At 37.9% G+C, this 20,564-nt stretch overlaps 1 protein-coding gene across 1 annotated transcript; it reads right to left on the minus strand.

The window, feature by feature from the left end:
- Window positions 1–9,560: 9,560 nt before the first annotated feature.
- LOC149214111 (uncharacterized) lies at window positions 9,561–14,308 on the minus strand. The gene is made up of 5 exons (XM_089389297.1): window positions 14,231–14,308; window positions 13,767–13,853; window positions 11,339–11,917; window positions 10,058–11,203; window positions 9,561–9,959 (listed from the first exon to the last, which is right to left on the minus strand). The coding sequence occupies exons 1-5, from the start codon at window positions 14,306–14,308 to the stop codon at window positions 9,561–9,563; spliced, it is 2,289 nt and encodes a 762-aa protein (XP_089245423.1).
- Window positions 14,309–20,564: the final 6,256 nt, after the last annotated feature.

Below are 20,564 nucleotides of genomic sequence, written 5' to 3' on the forward strand. Positions count from 1 at the left end.
CTCGATTTAAGATGAAGGAACAAAACCACGATCAAAGCCCTTCCTTCTTCCAAGTTACCCAATAATCCATGCCAAAATGCCCAAGTGAAAAGCATGCATAAGCACGCGATTGCACAATGAAAAACATAGCTTTTGATTTAGATTGGCCACCTTCTAACATGTTCTCTTGACAAATGGGCGAGGAAACATAAAACTGATGCAGGTGGTAGCATAGTTATCAAAACTGGACCGTTCATTGAACCGGTAGACCCCCCAGACTGGGAACCGGTCAAAACCATACAAAAACTGGTAAAAAAACCGGACCAAAATACCGGTCAACCAAAAACACATAAAATATTCAAATTTTAAAGAAAAACATATATATTCATGTGCATCCATATGAATCCAAGCCATTTATACGCAAATAATCAAAATTTATCATTTATATAGCATGTTGTGAAAAAACAATTACCCAATTCCTACTGCAGCAAGTGATGTTAATTCTTCTAATTGTTAATTCGTTTAACCAATTTACTTGTTGTATGCTATGGAAAATATCGAATTAAATACACTGCAACCTACACAAATAAAAATTGCAGAAACTAAATACAACACGGGAGAGAAATAAACATCACACACATCTACACAGTTATTTTTGGACAAATGTCCCCGGAAAAACCCAGTGTGGGAAAACTGGTGCACAACTGAGGGTTTGAATTATTAAGCAGTAGTTTTCTGAATACAATCTTTGGATGCCTTGCTGGCTATCCAATACAGAGAATCTGACTAACAGAAAGTTGAGTGAGATATACCTCACACTATCACTAGTGATCCTGTCTAATCCAGCCACATAATGTCTAGTCCCTTGTTGCCTCTGCACAATCACTACATAGGCCCCGCATCACATCACAGCTTCTAGGAACTGCATCACTCCTTCTGTTGATCAATTTTCCTCTGAGACTCGATTTTTGTCCTCCCAGTCTCTCACCCCGACTTCCAGCTTCAGAACACGACCTCTCCAACAAAATACAGATCTCCTCTCAAGCTCTGCGCTGCTTCTACGTCAGCCTACGCTGCCCAACATAGCCTCTGCGCTGCCTCTTCTGAATCTCTCTCGGATCAGGAAATTCTCCAACCAGAACTATCCTTGCCCCTCACTGCAAGAAATCACCTCGAAATCTCTCTCTGGAAACTGTTGCATTGCTCCCTTCAAAAATTCGATCTTTGGTCTCCCTCTCGATGTATTTTCCAAATGCCCATCGATGTCCTTCTTATAATCCTCCAATTGAGTAATCAACGGCCCAGATTAGATTCTAATGAATGGCCCAGATCATTTGGACTCAATCTCTGTCTTCTTCTAGAAGTTTCACCCATAGTTAGATTAATACCCTTTAATTATTTTAATTTCCTAAGTTTAGACATAGGCACCCATTAAAAATAATTGATTATTTTAATAAATCTGCCTCTAGGTGGAATTTCCCAAAACGATTTCTAGGTATTGTGGAATACATGTGTCCTAGCCTCCCTGCAAATTTTGAGGCTAAGAGCACATCTAATGCTACCAAAAATCAACAATCCCTCTCAAAGAGGAATGTGCTCTAGTAATGCAATCTGCTGAAGCATCACCTTGACTCTAAAACATCTCCCTCTGCACTGTTGATGTATGACATGACTTCCCATCAACTACTGTGCAAATGTTACATATGTACTATTGTTGACCCTGCCACTACCAACACTGCATCTGTACTGCAACTCTTCTTAAATTTTGCATCTGAGCTGTTGCTGGCACTGCCACTGCCAACACTGCATCTGCACTACAACCTTCTCCAACTGCTACTACTACTGCATCAACAACAGAAAAGCATCCAAAATTACTGAACAGGTGTTCAGCATGATGCATTTCTTGTTGGATTTCTGACTGCTGCTAGTCTCTGCGTTGACCCTCTGAGTCCTCCGCGCTGCTGCTGGAATCTGCTTTGTGCCAACTGCACTACTACCAACTCTATTCTGCGTTGCTCAGTCTCTAGCACTCCTAGCCACTACAACTATCACTCCAGCACTCCTCTGCACCAACTGACAGTGGTCCATCCTGCTAATACTGATCTGCACTCCCGTAGCAAGGTATTCATCTAAGAGGTGGACTCCTTAAGGATCCTGCCCATTTGCAGTCCTTTAGAACTACAGCTCTAGATCACCCCCACCTCCTCCCTGGAGGTATCTGGGCAACCATGGAAAACTCCTCCTCCTCAATCTTTGCGGATGTAGCCTTCAAATCATGCTTCTCTTCCTTGTCCTTCTTCTTGAGAGGACATTGTGTAGCGTAGTGACTAAATTCACCACACCAGAAGCACTTGATCTTTGAGATGTCTTTCTTCCGCCTCCACTACTCTTGCTACCCCTTGGATGAAAGGGTTGCATTTTCTTCCTCCTCCTTGGGCTTCGTCCCATTGCTGCCATGTTTGTACTTGACAAAGTTTCTCCTCATCTCTTCCTACTAAAGAGTGGCCCACATTCCTTCCCAATCCGGCAATCTCTCTCTACCCAGGATACTCTTGACAAATACTTGCCCTTCTTCTGAGACTGAATTCAAGGCTAGCCTCACCATCTCGGTAGCCTGAGGTGTTGACCCTACAGCTACCAACGACTCTTGAATTTCCTGAAGCTTCGTTAGGAACAAATCAATGTGTTCCCCCTTCTGCATCTGTGTGGATCTCACCTTTTGCTCCAAGTACGTCTTCCGTTGCTCGAAAGATCCTTTGTATAGCGTAGCAAATTCTTCCCACATCTGTCGGGCAGTATCCTTGCCAGCAATATGACACACGACGTGATCTCTCACTCCATCGAGGATCAATCGCTTGGCCTTTTACATCTCAGCCTTGTACTTCTTGAGCGGATCCAAATCCAAGGATACAGCTACCACACTGTCGACGTATGTCTTGAGATCGTGTTCATCCAGAAGGCATGAGATCCTTGCCTTCCAGATCATATAGTTGGATGCACCATCCAACCGATCCTGATCTCGTAACCCACCAACTGCCATCTTTGCCAACAAGAATGTTGAACTGCCTCCTATCTCCTCTGCGCAGCACTGGGTTGGCCTATGTACTCCCTACTGGAGTTAGTAGATCAACTTCTCTCCACTACTGCTCAGTAATAAAGAAATCAAATTCCCTGGCTAGGAATTCTCTGAGGAAGAAATTTCCTCAAGTGTGTCTCCTTCTCTCCCACTAACATTATTTTGCCAACAACTGCTGCAAAATATCTGCGTCCGAGCTAAAGATCTACTCTGCAAGAAAAAATACTCTACTCTCTTCTGGCTCTGGAAAGTTTCGAACTAGAGATTGAATTTTTCTGTCGACTCACTCAGGGAAATCGAATTCTCCTCAAAACTTCATCCTCCTTGGCCCACGAACTACGTTACCTCAGGGGTTTCGAATTGCTACCTCTGCAATAATTTCAAACTCCTCTTCCTTCCTGCTTCTGAGCTCTTCTGCTCACGATTTGTGCTCTGATACCATGTGAAAAATCGGTTGCCCGATTCCTACTGCAGCAATTGATAATTCTTCTAATTGTTAATTCGTTCAACCAATTTACTTGATGTGTACTACAACAAATATCGAATTAAATACACTGCAACCGACACAAATAAAAACTGCGGAAACTAAATACAACACAGGAGAGAAATAAACATCACACACATCTACATAGTTATTTTTGGACAAATGTCCCCGGAAAAACCCAGTGTGGGAAAACAGGTGCAGCAACCGAGGGTTTGTATTATTAAATAATAGTTTTTTGAATACAATCTTTGGATGCCTTGTTGGCTATCCAATACAGAAAATTTGACTAACAGAGAACTGAGTGAGATATACCTCACACTATCACTGGTGATCCTAATTGATCCACCCACAGAATGGTTATTCCCTTGATGCCTTTGGGCAGCCGCTATGCAGTCACTGCATAGGACCTGCGTCACAGCTTCCGGGGATTGCGTCACTCCTTCTGTTGATCGATTTGCCTTTGAGACTTCGATTTCTATACTCCCAGTCTCACACCCTGGCTTCCAACTCCGGAACTTGACCTCTCCAGCAAAATACAGATCTCATCTCAGACTCTGTGTTGCTTCTGTGGAAGCTTGCGCTGCTTTTGCGGAAGCTTACACTGCCCAGTGTAGCCTCTGTGCTACCTCTTCTGGATCTCTCTCTGCCTCCTCTGTAATGTATTCCCGGATCAGGAAATTCTCTAACCGGAACTCTCCCTACCTCTCACTACAAGAAATCACCTTGAATCTCTCTTTAGCAACTGCTGCGCTGCTCTCTTCAGAAATTCGATCTCTGATCTCCCTCTCGATGTATTTACCAAATGCCCATCGATGTCCTCCTTATAATCCTCCAGTTGAGTAATCAACGGCCCAAGTTAGATTCTAATCAATGGCTCAAGATCATTTGGACTCAATCTTCGTCTTCTTCTAGAAGTTTCACCCATAGTTAGATTAATACCCACCCATTAGAAAATAATTAATTATTTTAATAAAACTGTCTCCGGGTGGAATTTCCCAAAACGATTTCTAGGTATTGTAGAATACATGTGTCCTAGCCTCCCTGCAAATTTTGAGGCTAAGAGAACACATCCGATGCTACAAGAAATCAACACATGTAAGGGTGCACATAACCAAAATAGCACCGAGTGCAATCCATCTCTAAACCAAAAATACATCAGCAAACAAGCTCCACATGGCCTCTAGCATCCAAAAAAAATCATGCTACAAAAAATACCTACATATCATCAAAATCATTGCCTATATTGGGATCTTTGTCATCAATATCACCCTGTAAGGATTAAAATAAGATAGAAAAATCATAACATGTCAAGACAAGATTTTGTTTGAGTGATGGGTATTTTTTTTAGTAGGCTCATGATAAAGGAGTTAAACAACAAATGCCACTAAGATCAAGGAAAATAGAGGGCTTGGTGCTCTTGATTAAGTACGAGTTCCATACTCTCGTACATGAGATAATCCAATGTAGCATTGCAATCCCCCAAATCCTAAAATCCTGTAAAACTGTTAAGTACGTTGGATTTTGAGTGAGATCTAAAATTCTACTTTCTCCATATGAAATCCAATGAGGTCAAAGCCACTCTCAAATATCTTGAGTCATTTTGTCTTGAGGTCAAAAGGATGGAAATGAAAAGATAAATGAGAATGTCAGTTTTACTTTAAGAATTTAACATTACCATGAAATGCATAGCAATAGTAGGACCATATGCATGAATATTAGACACCTATTATGGTCTAGTGCCCAACTAAGACAAACATTAAAAGAAGAAAACAAAACAGGCCCCACTTGATGCATTCTACGTGCCTTTACCGTATTGAACCGGACAAAAATGGTTCAATTCACCAGTTCGAACCGGTTTTTGCCTCAAAACAGTCTGACCGATCTGAACCAATGGCTCCGATTCGATCCTTATAACACTGGGTGGTAGAGTTAAAGTGGCACATCACATCGACTAAAAGGTGGTTTTTAAGGGCTACTAGCTATTGACTGGGAGAATATGAATAGGAGAAAAGCTGTCTTTGGGGTACCCACTTTTGTTGGGTAATAGGCCACCCCTCATATTGTTGTGTTTGGGTCTAGTTCTCGTCTTGTGAGCTCCCCTCACAAGACCTGCTAGGTTTCGAGGCAACAATTCCTATTGCAGTGGCACTACTTATATCCCAAGAGGCCCTTTAGAAAAGCTACAAGATAACACATCTAACTTGGTGGCAGGTTTGCCTTAGGTACCACAAAATCCTAGCTTAGTGATCATGGATGGGTTCACTTATTTTACACCACTTGGAATGGATATTGAGTGGACATAATAGGTTAAAATGAACAATGAGAAGGTGTTCTTCTCTCATGGTAGGGTGAATTGACTTGTTGGGGATTTTAGCCCCCAGCTATGTGATGGCCCTTTTGTATAGTTTGCATGAATTTGAGACAAAAAAATGATTCAATAGTTTATGCCTTCATCTCCCTTGAAATGAATATCCCCTTACTGTTTAGGAATGTTAGTGGGATGACACTTCCCATTTGTAAGATTTTTGTGTAGTTCAGTGTTATGTTTCAACCAAATGTGGCCTTTCTTTAAGCAGTTAAGACTACTGGTTTTGTGTTTCGTAACAAAATGAACTATTGTTGGAATAGTCTTTTTTGGACATCAAAGCATTATCAAGGGAGTGGAGGTGTGTTGAATGTTGTCGCTTCCTCTTTTTAGAGTTTTGTAGTTGTGTTTGGTTTGTACCTGGATATATGATGTCTATGGGTCACCCTTTTAATTTAGGACTAGATGGTCATTTTTGTGCAATTTATGCTCCTAATCTTAGCTCAAAGCGATGCAAGCTTTCAGATGGGATGGTTTCATCTCTTCTAGTAATAGAAGAGATTATTAGAGGGGATAAAAATATGGTTGACTAGAAAGGGGATAGATGTGGGGGTGCAGGGTTGGTGATCAATGATTCAAAGAAGTATGCTTGGCATCATTGTAAACATACTCTTTAGAAATTTTACCCTAGAAACATAAAGGGTTGGACTATGTCAGTTGGTATACTTGGTCTAACTATTGACAAGGAAAGGATAGGGTGCAAGACTAGATCAATTCTATGGGCAATGAGAGGGTTTAACTTTCTCTGGTTGGTTTTGTCCTGTTAATGTGCTTTCAAATGTAACTGATTCAGATCATTTGTTGATCTAGACTATGTTGGAATTTCTAAGTCTAACTGTTAGAAACCCTTCATGTACTTTTCTGATTTATTTCTACCTACTTGTTTTGATTAATTAACAAGTTATTTACCATGTAAATACTGAAAATAAATACAAGTACATGCTCAACACATTACAGATCATCAACTGAAGGAAACAAAACAAACAAACAAGTGACACCATTGTTTCTGGACCAATGTCCTCGGAAAAACCCAATGCAGGAAAACCGATGCAGCGATCTGAGGGTTTTAATTATTAAGAAGTTTCAAAATACAATCTGGGTGCCAAAACTGGCTCACCCAACAGAGAATAATCTCGGCAGTAGTACCTCTGAGTCGAAGACAGATGTTTCGGTTGAAACCCCGGATAAACACTCCGACAGCTCCCAACTCCAATCTGCCCCACGAAAACCCTAGCATCAGCCTCTAGGGACTGCGTCAGCCCTTTCTGGCCCAGCATCACCCTAGCTCACCCTGCGTCAGCCCTTAGAGCCTCTGCGTCACCCACATTGGCTCTCTCAAGCACTGCGCAACTCCTGGCTGGCTCTGCGTGAACCTCTGGCTGGCTCTGTGTCCCTCTCCCGTCTTCTACATTGATCCTCCCGGTACTATCTCTGCCTCTCTGCTTCTGTATTCACTGCCCCTCAGCTGCAACTCTGATCACTCTTTCGACTTCCTTAGCAAACCCTGCCCCAGAAAATCGAAATCTTGATCAACTCGGTGTGTTCTCCAAGTGACCCTCAAGCCTCCTCTTATACTTTTCTCATTGAGAATTCAACGACTGAAATTAAGTCCCTAATCAACGGCTAAGATTAGATCTGGCTTGATCCATGACTTTTGGACCATTCTAACTCAGTTTTATATTAATTCACGTTAATATTTTATTTTCCCTAAGTTTAGACTTAGGGACTCCATTAAAAATATTAATTATTTTAATATCTCCCAAATTGGTTAGATTCTACACAAACCATTTCTGGGTCTTGGAGACCTCATGTGTTTTAGCCTCTCCACCAATTTTCATTGCTAAAGCACATTCAATGCTACCCCAAATCAACAGACTATAATTTCCTTGTGACAATCTGTCAATTCGCCCCCTTGTTCACTATTCAAGCTTAATGTCTCTAATTTTGAATTGAAGGAATTTTGGGATTGTTGCCCCATCAAGCTAACTACCTTGGAGGCACACAAGGTTTTTGTCCCAATTCCTCAAATCCAGTCTCGCTTCTCTCTTATACTCTATCATACACCTGTACTTGATATTAATTCTACATTGATATATCAATTATCTGAGGATCCCTTTCCCCTAGAGGGGCGGATTCCCCTTTCCCGTGAGTCTGCTCTTGCTAAAATCATAGAGACTTAGTATACCCGACTTGCAGGTGGTTGGTTATGCTCTCGGTGTTATAGTGGCAGCGTTGAGGTTTGATCCCGGGTCTCCCTTAGATGAGGCCAGGCAGTTACCGATTCACCATGTTGTAAAAAAAAAAATTATCTGAGGATCCCTACTCCCCAAATACTTCATTCATAGCTAGCAAAGATTGCTCCATTATGATTCCTTCCTACCTTGGAGACACACAAGGTTTTTGTCCCAATTCCTCAGATCCAGTCTCGCTTCTCTCTTATACTCTATCATACACTTGTGCTTGATATTAATTCTGCATTGGTATATCAATTATCTGAGGATGCTTGCTCCCCAAATACTTCATTTCATAGCTAGCAGACATTGCTCCATTATGATTCCTTCCAGTTATTATGAATCCATTTATTGTTCCTAGCTTAGAATGGTGTTGATGATTCTGACCTGTTTGTGAAGTGTGCTTTGACACAGATACAAACCTTCATTCCCTATAACTAGGTAAAAGTCTTACCTTTTTATCTTGTCTCACCATGGAGGGGGAGGGGAACATAATTGTTCTCAGATTGATGTGTCTTGTCTTGGGCCACCAGGTATTACAAGGGATCAAAGTATGTGGCATAATCACATCACCTCCATAATTAACAATTTCCGCGGTTCCCCTTACATTTCCATCTCATCTATATACATTTCAGTTCCCCGACTTATGAATAGTTTGTCAAATGTCATCATAAAAAGTCTGAATGAAGAAAGGGAAAAATCATGCATACCAGTCAAATCAAGCCAAAATAATAAGCTGACAGGTAAAGAGAAAGGAAAAATAAAAAAAAGAAATATTTATCTAAAAGAAAAAGAAAAAAACAATGAAAAAATTAATAAAAAATAACAGAAAAGGAAAGAAAATGATGCCAAATTAGCAAAATGTTGAATAACAAAGACTCCCTCTCAAAAGTTTGCAATAAATTATATGAAGATTCCTAGTCATTGACTAGTTGGACCAGAAACAGACTTGCTACTTCACTTCATGACTGTGTTTTAGTCCACTGAATTGTGGGCTAGTGGTGGAAATGTAGTGTCACCGTGTTAGTAACACGAGTTCACACCCCGGTAGTATTAAGCCCTCAATCATAAGTTGGCAGAGTTTTGCAGGATTCATATGAAGCATTCATTCAATTAAAAAAAGAGGAAGAATATGAAAGTCAACTCATACAGCATTTTGCATTTCTTTGCTTTTTCTCCTTTAATTTAACAATGAGAATGCGCAGTTTGAGAATGTCATTTCTTCTTTTTTCACTTTCCCTTGGCCAACATGCAGAGAAACTATTACTTATCAAGGACCAAATTAACTAACTAATAAACATATTAGTACATAAATCACGGCATACTCTTCAAAACATGTCCATTCCGGGGGGATTTCAGTACAGATATGTAACTTGAAATTGGAAAAAACATTTCTCAACAATAATTTACAAATTTGGACATTATCTAATTAGGACTTCGAAAAATAAATAAAAGTTGCATCTTCATATATAAGTCAAACAGAAAAAAGAAATCACCTTTGTACAATTTAGAGAGTATGTACTTGACAACAACAGCCTCTATGATGTTCCTTTTAGTCATCCCAAATTCATCTTCCTCTTCTCTTCCGTCTGCAACATTAATAAATTTATATGCTCCATACATTTCAGACGTGAGATAGGTATAGCCATATGGCTCCACTTCAACGTTGGGACCATTCTTGATACTGTTACCATAAAACTCTCTATTTGGGAAAAGACTTATCCATGGATGCATGCGATATTGTATATCTAAAATATGGACCGAGTGTCCAAGTTTCTCCAATCTTTCAAAGAGGCTTCTTCCATAGTTCATTTTTTCTGCAAGCTGATGAACCAACCGAAACATAGACTTAGAAACTTTACAAGAACTAGTGGCAAAGTTAAATAAAGAAAAGTCCTTCAGAAAAGCCATTGAAAACAAACCTTACTGATTACTGTTGCAGGCAGCTGTTTCGGATCTCCTATCATAAATGCATGTGTTATACCTGCAATTTGTAGTGCAATTGTAGATTCAGCCTCTTTGAGCTGGGCGGCCTCGTCAATAATCAAACAGTCAAATGGTGCTGCCAAGTTCATGTACTTTTTCCCAGAAGATGATACGGTTGAAAATACCACCTTAGCACGCGACAAACAAAGTTTCAAAATATCTTGGTTGGGGAGTGTTCTTTCACAACATAACTCTCTTTTTAGGAAATGCATACATTCACTTCTACTCGAGCAGAGGGATTCTTTAAAGAGATTCTTATTGTTAATCACACTCTCTCTAAAATTCGCTGTGCACCTTGATGCTTCTTTACAGAATTCTCCATTACCAGAAAAACATTCTCGAAGGCTTTTTTCCTCGAGTGCATTTTCCTGAATTAGATTTACAAAATGCTCAACTACTTTAAATAGGCAATCCAGGTTCTGTTTCTCTGAGATTGATCCTGGATAATCATTTAATAAAATTTTTGCACTGTTAAAAAAGTCTGAGGCTAATTTTTCCAAGCTCTCTCTGATGAACTGTAGAAAATTAATTGCATCCTTCTGCTGTGCTTCATATTGTGAGATTGCCGATTCAAGAAAATCAAGAAGATATGTCACAATCTTCCTCCATCCTTTCAGTGGCTGACAACAATTTTTCAGACGATTCATTCGACATTCAAGAAATATATTCCCCAGATGACCTTCAACATTCAACCGCTCCTCATTTCCAACTAGTACAAGGTCACTTGAAGTCACAATACAAGAAAAATTATCTGTATTAGGGCACTGGTCTGAAGGACTTCTAACTACGTTCAGGAACCTCATTGCAATTTCTGATATTGCAGCATTTGTATGTGCACACACAAGTACTCTGTACCTCCGATGGAGTAAAACGGAAAGAAGTGAAACCAGCATCGAGGTCTTCCCTGCTCCAGGGGGCCCTTGGATCAGCTTTATACATGGATGCTCTTTGTTTTTAACAGCATTCACTGCACTAACTAAAGCAGATATCTGAGAAAAATTCAACTTGTGGGACTCAAAATGCTTGCTTCTGAATCTTTCTATGTCATTTTCATTTTCTTCAACTAAGGCTTCATTAGAGTCCTGCAAAACCTAGTCAGGTTAGACCTCATTCACTGGTTTGTCCACTACATTACAGTTCACTCAAGAGTCAAAACCAATTGACAAAAAAGAAATATTGAAAGTCCTATAAAGGCCTCAAACATTTAAAGTACATACTTCTCTATTGCAGTGTACTGCCTTGTCAAGCATAATAGTCCAATTTGTTTGATCGTCCAAGTCAGTAAGCAAAGCTCTCCAGATTCGCAAATTTGCAGACAGGTGACCAACATAAATACCAAAAATTTTATCCTCTGTGTTGCTATTTTGGGAGCAAAATGGATGCATATCTGGAACATATGCTCTCACCTCCAACATATTGCTATCCTGATTCTTACCATCTGTATCTTCACATTGAAACTCAGTTCTACTTACGACAGCTAGCATGTAGTCCCGAAGGTCTTCCACATACTGAGGTACTCTTGACGAGAGTATAAGAATATCCTTTGGTTTGAGAATTAAGCTTTGTTTTCCCTCCCTCTCTCCCATATCATATTCTCTGTCAATCAGCATTTTGTATTCCACCACTGCACCTTTTGATGGCCGTATTTTTTCTGTAAAGTTTACAGCTGCATTTGGAGCTTCAGAGATAGATTTAAGAGTATTGTGGAGTTCAGCCCTCGTTTCTTCTATGAGAGGTGTAATAAAAGAGCCAAGGTACTCCTTTACGGACTCAAACCTCTCTGGGATATATTTAACCTGAAAGAGCCATCAAGGAGCTTTGTATAAAAAATTCAGTTTTGTATATAAAATTTTTCAAAATGAAAGTACGTCAAGCACTAGGATTGAATCTATGCAACAAACGTTAGAATTCTTGTGGAATATCATGTCAACTATTCTGCAAAATTGAAGTAGCTCAAGCCCACTCTATGAAACATAATTTAGAAAGTTTATGTAATATCATGGCAACTATCTTGCAAAATTAAAGCATCTAGAGCTCACCAACAACAGCAGAAGGTAATTAATGCAGTGAAGAAAGAGCATTATCACCGACCATATCATCAAAAGACTTTGGAAAAGTATTAAAACATGGATAGCAGGCCATGGTAATCTTAAGCCCAACAACCTACACCATTAGATTTTCGCAGTAAAACTATTCTTCAATACCTTCTATTTTACTCAAGGTTCAACCTGGTAATTTTTTTTCAAATCTTGAAGGGAAACAGGCGTATATAGGAAGCATTACGTCACTAGATTAACATAGCAAACAATTAGTCATTGTGCTTAGGAAGATGTTTTTAAGGTAATAAATAGGAAATATTGGCATTATGCTATGACCCCAAACAACAAAATTTCCATAAAGAGAGAAAGAGCGTCAGCACCGACCATATCATAAAAAGACTTTGGAAAAGTGTTAAAACATGTATAGCAGGTCATGGTAATCTTAAGCCCAACAATCTACATCATTAGATTTTAGCAGTAAAAATATTTTTCGATACCTTTATTTTACACAAGGTTCATCCTGGTATTTATTATTTCAACGCGAAGGGAAGCAGGTGTATAGAGGAAGCATTACATCACTAGATTAACATAGCAAACAATTAATCATTGTTCACAGGAAGATTTTGTTAAGGTAATAAATAAGAAACATTGGCATTATGCTATGACCCAAAATAACAGGATTTTTATAAACAGAGTTAGCTTTGTGCAACTGGAATGTATTCCAACACAGAGGACATATTTTTTTATACCCATATTGAGGTCAGTTATTTGACTATCATATAACGGGTAAAATGTGCATCATTTTCTGATAAAGGACAGCTGACAGTTTCTCAGGAAGGGCAAAGAACAGCTACTGTAAATCCTAGAAAAAGAGAAAACTGGATCGAATTTTGATGAAACAGCAACAGGTAATCCAGGCCCTGTGGATATTGGACGAGTTATTCCAAATCATAATGAAGAAATTGTTTCAAACTATATGCAGACTCTTGGCTAAAATATGAACAATGAAGCTTAAATTTTATGCTTTAATATATGGCATAAAAGCTTGAATGAAATTGGGATATAAATCCACTATAGAAGGGGATTCAGAACTGGTAATCAGTTTAACGTGAAAGTCCGATAAGGGGATTCATAACTGGTAATCAGTTTAACGTGAAAGGCCGATAACCAATCCAATTGGAAGCTAGAGAGTCATTACGATATTAAGTTACAAAATGAGGGATGGGCACTGAATTTTTGCATGTTCGAAGACTGCAAATAAAATGGCTAATGCTAACAGACAAAGCAAATAAATTGCTAGATTCCAATCTTTATATGCCAGTATACTAGATATCAGCGAGCCAAATAGGAAAATGATTTGGGAAATGCAATCCAAGATATCAGTTGGGCCGTGGTCCAGCAGATAGGTGGGAGTTAACCACAACTACCTAATGTTGGATTTTCAGGCCCCCACCCCATAATGATTCTTACCTCAAAATCCCTAAAGCAAGATGTCCAATGAGTTTCAATCCCACTACGACAAAAAATTGTGTAGTTTCTTTTGCGCGCACAAGAGAAAGAAAAAAAAAAAAAAGGCAATCCAAGGGAAAGTTATCAGAAACAGAACCTGATGGGAACTGGAATTTCCATAATCATGAACCAAACTGAAACTAGACAGGACTGGCTTAAAAACTGGGTTTGAAAAAGCAGTGGACTACATATAGCATCAAATATTCAAATTATGACTGAGAAATCGTATATTCAGGTACATCAATGTAAATCCAAACCATTAACAACAAAATATGTAGAAGTTTACTCATGTATATAGAATGTAACGATGAATATAGCTTAAGGATAAATAGCCAATTGGCATCTAGAAATAATTTTTGAAATATCTAATATTTATCAGTTGAGTAAATGGCTCATCTCATCACACTAACTCAGCTGAATCCAAGAATCGTAAGTTTAATCAGTGAGGCTTGAACCATTGTTATCAGTTGATGTTTTCAATCATTTAGCACCACTAGGAATCATATAGGTGTCAACTAGCTGGCAGCGTGATTTAACCTGTTGCTGAAAAATCTAGCATACCTTGTGACAGGACTCACAAGGCAAGGGCCAGATGTTATGGCAACAATGAGGAAGGATTCCCACTGTCACCTCAGCCATCGTCCTCCTGCTGTCTAGTGGAATTTCACAAGAAGGGAAGCTTCTGTGTATTCACCTATGAGGGTTTTATAATGAGAGAGCTCAATGTGATATGAAAGCCTAGGGAAAGATACTTCAAAACAAAATAGGCTTAAGTCTTGTGTATAAAGGAACAAATACTTTAACCTTAAACTAGTCAAGGACTAATACTACAGGCTAAGGTTTATAAATATACAGTGATCGAGGAGCATCCTAACATGTAGAAGTCAAAGGAAGGATTTAGGACTAATACTACAGGCTAGGGTTTATAAATATACAGTGATAGAGGAGCATCCTAACATGCAGAATTTAGGCCAACAAAGGAAACAAGGAAACCCTTAAATAGGCTTCAAGTTGAAGCTCAGCAAGGGACTAGGGTTTTAATGACATAAAGGAGCTTGAAAAGGTGACATCAACTCTAATTCGAGAGATTTTGAATCAATAAATGCTAGATTTTTCATTTATAAGTAAAACAAAGGCAAAAATGGAGTTTCATCCACTAATGTCCACCCCCAACTCAACCTATACCAATTCTGCCCTAGAAAAAGCACTAGCGACTTGCCTTGAGAAGCCTAGGAGATGAAGAAAAAGGGAACTTTTGGTGTTTTGATAATTTTTTATTAACACAAACCCTAACCAGTGCCTAATCCTCCTTGGGCTAATGCAGTTTTGGAGCGAATTTCAAAGAAGAATGCAAAATACTTGAAGGGGGAGAAATAATTTTCCTCTTGCAAAACAATAGCTATCTTCTTTGTGAGGGGAGAAATTAAATATAGAAGATGCAACCTAAGAGTTCTTCTATAGGTTTCATGGAGGAATAATTTAAGCATGCAAAATTTCAACAAGATTTCTAATAAACCATAAGCATTTAATCATGAAACATTTAGAAACCCTAGCATATATTCATTCACATTCAAAAATATAGAAAGATATGCAACAAACTTACAATTTCCAACAAGAAAGCCTTCTTTCAGTACAAAAAAGACATCTCCAATGTAAAATTTTATCTCCAATACAAAGATGCTCCATAAAAATCACATTTTTACAAGTAGCAAAATAGACAAGGGTAATTCGCACTCACTAAAGGAGGTTGAATCTCAAGTGTGATGATGATCCAATGGGAAGTGATTGTATCCTCTATTTATAAGAGGTATATATCTCACTTTTACAAATAAAATATTAGCCTACAAACCCTAATTACAAGTTCTTCAATGAGTGTGACAAAACAAAGAGATTACAAGGCAACCTCGTATAGCTTAAACAAGATAAAATAGCCATAAAATGCTACAAATGTGGGAATAAATGCTACACCAATGTGACAACATGCTCCAAAAGAGCTCAATAAAAGCCCTCAAAAGGAGGGTAAGGGCTAAAATGCTCCCTACTACATGAATTGATCGAGGGTCGTGTGCTAACCATCCATAATTGGGTTACGTGGCACTAAATAACCAAAGCATTGGGGCTCCATGGTAGTGTATAAGCTCTCCCAAGTCATCTCAAGGATGGCCATTCTCATCAAAACTCTATATCCAATGATACCCATCGTTTCGTGGGGCAGACTTTTAGAATATCTGCTTCCAAAGAGAGGTATTACTACCAGATTTTTCTATCTCTATCGGGTGAGCCATTTTGGCACCCAAAGTACTCAAGAAAAGCTGCTTAATAATAAAACCCTCAGAATTGTTGCACCGGTTTTCCCGAGTTGGGTTTTTCCGGGGACAATTGTCCAAAAATAACGGTGTCCCTTGTGTGTTTGTTCATTTCTTTCAGTTGCTAATCTGTAGATGGTTGACACTGTATTGTGTTTATTTTAGTATTTATATGGTTAAATAACTTGTTAGTAATTAAACAAGTAGGTGAAATAAACCAAAGAATACAGATAAAATTTCTAACAAGTAATACTTAGAAAATTTCAACAATTTATTCAAAAGAACCCATTGCTTGGTATAAGAAAGACAAACAAAGCAATTTAAATAATGATTCAGGAATTGAAATTCATGTTGTAAACCAAACGTGGAGTGATAATCAATCAAATGAAGACATACTTCTCCAACTTAGAGATCTCACAATCGTGCCCCCTGCTGCAATTATTATTTGTCGAACAAAGCGAAGATAGAAATCTGGACATTCAAGAGTCACGACCCAGAACAACTCGATTCAATGAATATATAGATAAATTTTGTCAAACCGACAAGCCATCTTTAATAAAAGTTAAAGTCGACAACCAAGAATATAGTTCAAGCTTGATGCATCAATGAGAAGTCGAAGTTGATAAGACCGACCAAAAAGAAACACCTCCACTAATAAAAATGGGGCTTAATCATATTCCTTTTCATGAAGGAGATGAATACCCAAAGAAGCATTGGTTTGTTTGTGAGAAGTTTTGGACAGTGAATGATAATCATATTACAAATGAGGATAAACAAATGGCCCGATTTGCATCCACTCTTCGGAAGCGCGCGCTAACTTGGTTCATGAATATCACAAAAAACCAAGCGAAGAGAAAAAATGATATTAAACAAGTTTTTCTCCTTCTTCAAAGTGCAATATGTTAAACATCTTGTGGTTCAAAATCTTAAAGAGATTAAATAATGACCGCATGATATAGTAAGGGAATATGATAAGTGATTCAAAGATCTATTAAGCCAGATTCCATATGTTATTGATGAAGCATTATTAGTTCAATGGTATGTTTTTCGCCTATTGCAGAAAATCTGAGTGCCACTGAGAATGCATGAGGTGCAAACATGCGAAGAAGCCCTTAAACTTGCTTAACGCTTTGAAACAGATGATGAAAGGCAATCAAACAACTCAACAACTAACAAAAAATTGGTAGAAAAGATTGAACAATTATAGAGTTCATTGTTGGCATTATCTCTCCAGAAGAACAATCTTTGGTGTATAAATTGTAGAGGTGAAGGGCATACAAAGGACAAATGCAAATTTGTTGACTATTTTGACCAAGATGTTCGATGAGTTTAGTGGAATGTATATTGTGACATATGCCAAATTGCTTCGAATCATAGTACTAAGGAGTGTCGATATAGTTTGTGTAACTCTAAGCCAAAGTAGTGCGCCATATGTGAAGATAATAGCCACTTGACTCAAGAATTTCAGTTGAACACGAAAAATAAGCCCAATTACCATGTCGTTTATCATACTCAAGCTTCGAAACAATTTAGAGAACCACCTATCCAAGGAGGAAGGGGAAATGGAAGAGGAGAATACAGAGGTTGACGTAGAGGATATAATGGTCGAGGACGTGGTCATACTCAAAGGCAAGGAATATTCTATTATTTTACATGCTAGTAAGAGTGCCACACAACACCTAGTTGTCCACTCAAAGATAAGACTAACATAGTTTTTATTTTTTTTTATAATATGTGCGGTCTGGGTGATCACTCATTAGAGGATTTCCCTAAAATTCTTGAAAAAGTATTAAATAAAAGAGTTGGCAATTTGTTACAGACTGTCCCAAAGTAGGATATTCTGAATCCAAAAAATCTCCATGTCATTACAAAGTCTAGCACGGGTCAAGAAAATACTTCTTAGAATCAATGAATTCTTCGATCGAATAAAGCACCTCTAATTACCCAAATATGCAGGCTTAGAATGAAACTACGGGAAAAGAAATAGAATTTTTCAGAAATGAAGTCGATATGCAAAGATTGAAAAAGGACACTTTACTCTAGGAATTTCTAGAATTATTGAAAGAAGAACAATCAGTTGGTCGTCTTGTTGAACTTTTAAATCTATTAAAAGACTATAGTGAAGGAAGAAATCAATACAAGAATTTGCAACAACTCTTACAAGGAATTCACTTAGATGATCACGACGCCCAAGTCGACTTTCTATATGAATTTGTTTTAATTGTTTACTTTCTATATGTTTTCTACTAAACTATCTTGGTGTGGGAATTTTTTATTGCTCCCATACTTCCATAGTTTTGCCTCCATTTTGGTCCATAGTAAAAGATTCTTCATTGCCCTTTGCTACTGATCATCCTTCTTTTCATCATCTTAATCTCGGTTAAGGATTCTTCATTGCCCTTTGCCCTGGTTAGGACTACTTCATCCATTTGAACCTATAGATTTGCTTTTGTTGTGATAACCTGCCCTGTGAACTCTTACCTTAGTGATTGATCAGATCCAGTTAAACCACTCTTTGATTGACTCCATAGCTCAATGGCCCGAATACTTGTTCTGCCCATCTGTTTTTCTTAATTCCACCACACAATCAAAACCAAAACACCATTAGCATTACGAACTAGCCTAAAATCCAACCCAAAACAAAGTTAAATTATAAAGAGAGAGCCCTCTCTGAGTGTAGGTTGGCTAGAACCTATACTTAAAAGATTGGTTTGTGGTTACCTCAGAAATTTCTTTCTTTAACATTGAGAAAGTTCCGAGTGATAACACAGTGGTGACCATACTAGGGAGAACTAACATTCTCTTAGGAATTTTTTTACAGGTTTAGATCTGATCTATGATGGTGGACAATGATCAGACACACAAAAGTTAAAATCATCCACCTGGCGACTCCAAATCAATTTCACAATCAAGACTCCACTAGAGAAATGAACCTGAAAGAACTGTGTGAAAAGATCAGGCTTTTAACTTGGATTGTTATCCAAGACATTATGTTCTTTCTCATTGGTAAAGTTTTTCAATGTATATTGTATTTTAGAGAAGATTTTAGATCAATTTTTTATTATTTTCCTTTAAAAGTTGTAGATATAAAGTCTCCTTACATATTTGAACAACTTTCTTCTTAATCTAACGATGATCATATTCCAATCGAAGAAACTGAAACAATCAAGACTAATCATACAATCCATGTACATGTTCCTATACCTTGTAAATTTCCTGATAAATATAAGCCCCTCATGTTACCTGATACACTCCATGCTTTCCCTAACAATTATCATAAGCACCTCCCTAGGTTTGATGGAGAAAATGGTATCACTGCCCAAGAACATATTCAAGATTTTGAGGATTATCTTAACTTATTTGAAGTAGATGAAAAGGATGTCAGTATTAGTCTTTTTGCTCTTTCTTTGCAAAACAAAGTCAAGAGTTGGTTCAAAAGCCTGCCTGAGGCAAACATCTCAAATCTCCAGCAGTTTCTCAAATTCTTCCTTGATAAATGGATAATCAAAGTCAACCTTCTTGTGATCATAGAAGAATATAATCAGTTAAGAAGACAACCAGATGAAACAATACAACAATTTTTAGACAGATTTAATCAAATCTATTATTCAATGCCATCAAATATAAGACCTCCCCTTGGTTTAGCTCTTTTGCATTACCCAAGAGCATTTGATCCAGAGATAGAATTTAAGCTAAGAGAAAGAAACCCCTCAACACTGGAACAGATGCAGAACATGGCAGTAGATGTAGAAGTTAATCTGCAAATTAGAAGAGAAATGTTAAAAGCAGAAGCAAAGGTAAAACTCGAAATTTTGGTAAAAAAGATAGAGGAGGAGAAAGAGAAGATCACCATGAAAGATGAACATTTTGTTCAAAATCACCATGACACATTTGTTTCATGAAAAGAAGAGGTTGACAGCCATGAACAATTCCTATTAATTCCAACTACTATAAATCTGAAGATAGAGTTATAGAACCATATGTGGAGAGGCAATCCTGCTGATCTAATATGCACATTTGGTAACATTACTTCTTATGATGATGTGCCTAAGCTTGATCATTATAATAATGATTATGTTCCTCAAATCCAAATTAACCTTGCAGAGAAAACATAAGCTAATTTGAGGAATAAGGAAGTTCAGGTTCAACAACTTGAAAATAGTGATCAGCTTGTTCATATTAGCTATGAGAATGAGAAGTAAAGTGCAGAAAATTTTGAAATCAATGAAGGAACTTTACCATTGTGTTTTGCTTCGTTTCAGTTTATCAAAGATAACTTTCATGCAATTAAAAATCAAATGTCAACAAGTTTTGATATTAACCATCTAGAGGGCAATAAAATCCTTGTTCAAGACTTCTCATATCTAGATTTGCAGCCCCAAAATTCCATTGAATGTCAGGTTGCAGAAGAAGACTTGGAAGCTGGAACATATGATCAAATGATCCAAGATAATTCCCTAACATTCTGTTCTGAAGCAGTTCAGTTTTTGAAAGGAAATTTGCATAATCTATATGTAAAAAAGGATGAGCAGTTTTTAGAAAATCATGCAGTTTCATTGGAACCAATAGAAGATAGACGACAATAGTCT

Source organism: Pinus tabuliformis, chromosome 1_1 (assembly GCF_031772625.1).
Source record: "Pinus tabuliformis cultivar Carrire ecotype Pingquan chromosome 1_1, CPIR1, whole genome shotgun sequence".
Taxonomy (NCBI): Eukaryota; Viridiplantae; Streptophyta; class Pinopsida; order Pinales; family Pinaceae; genus Pinus; species Pinus tabuliformis.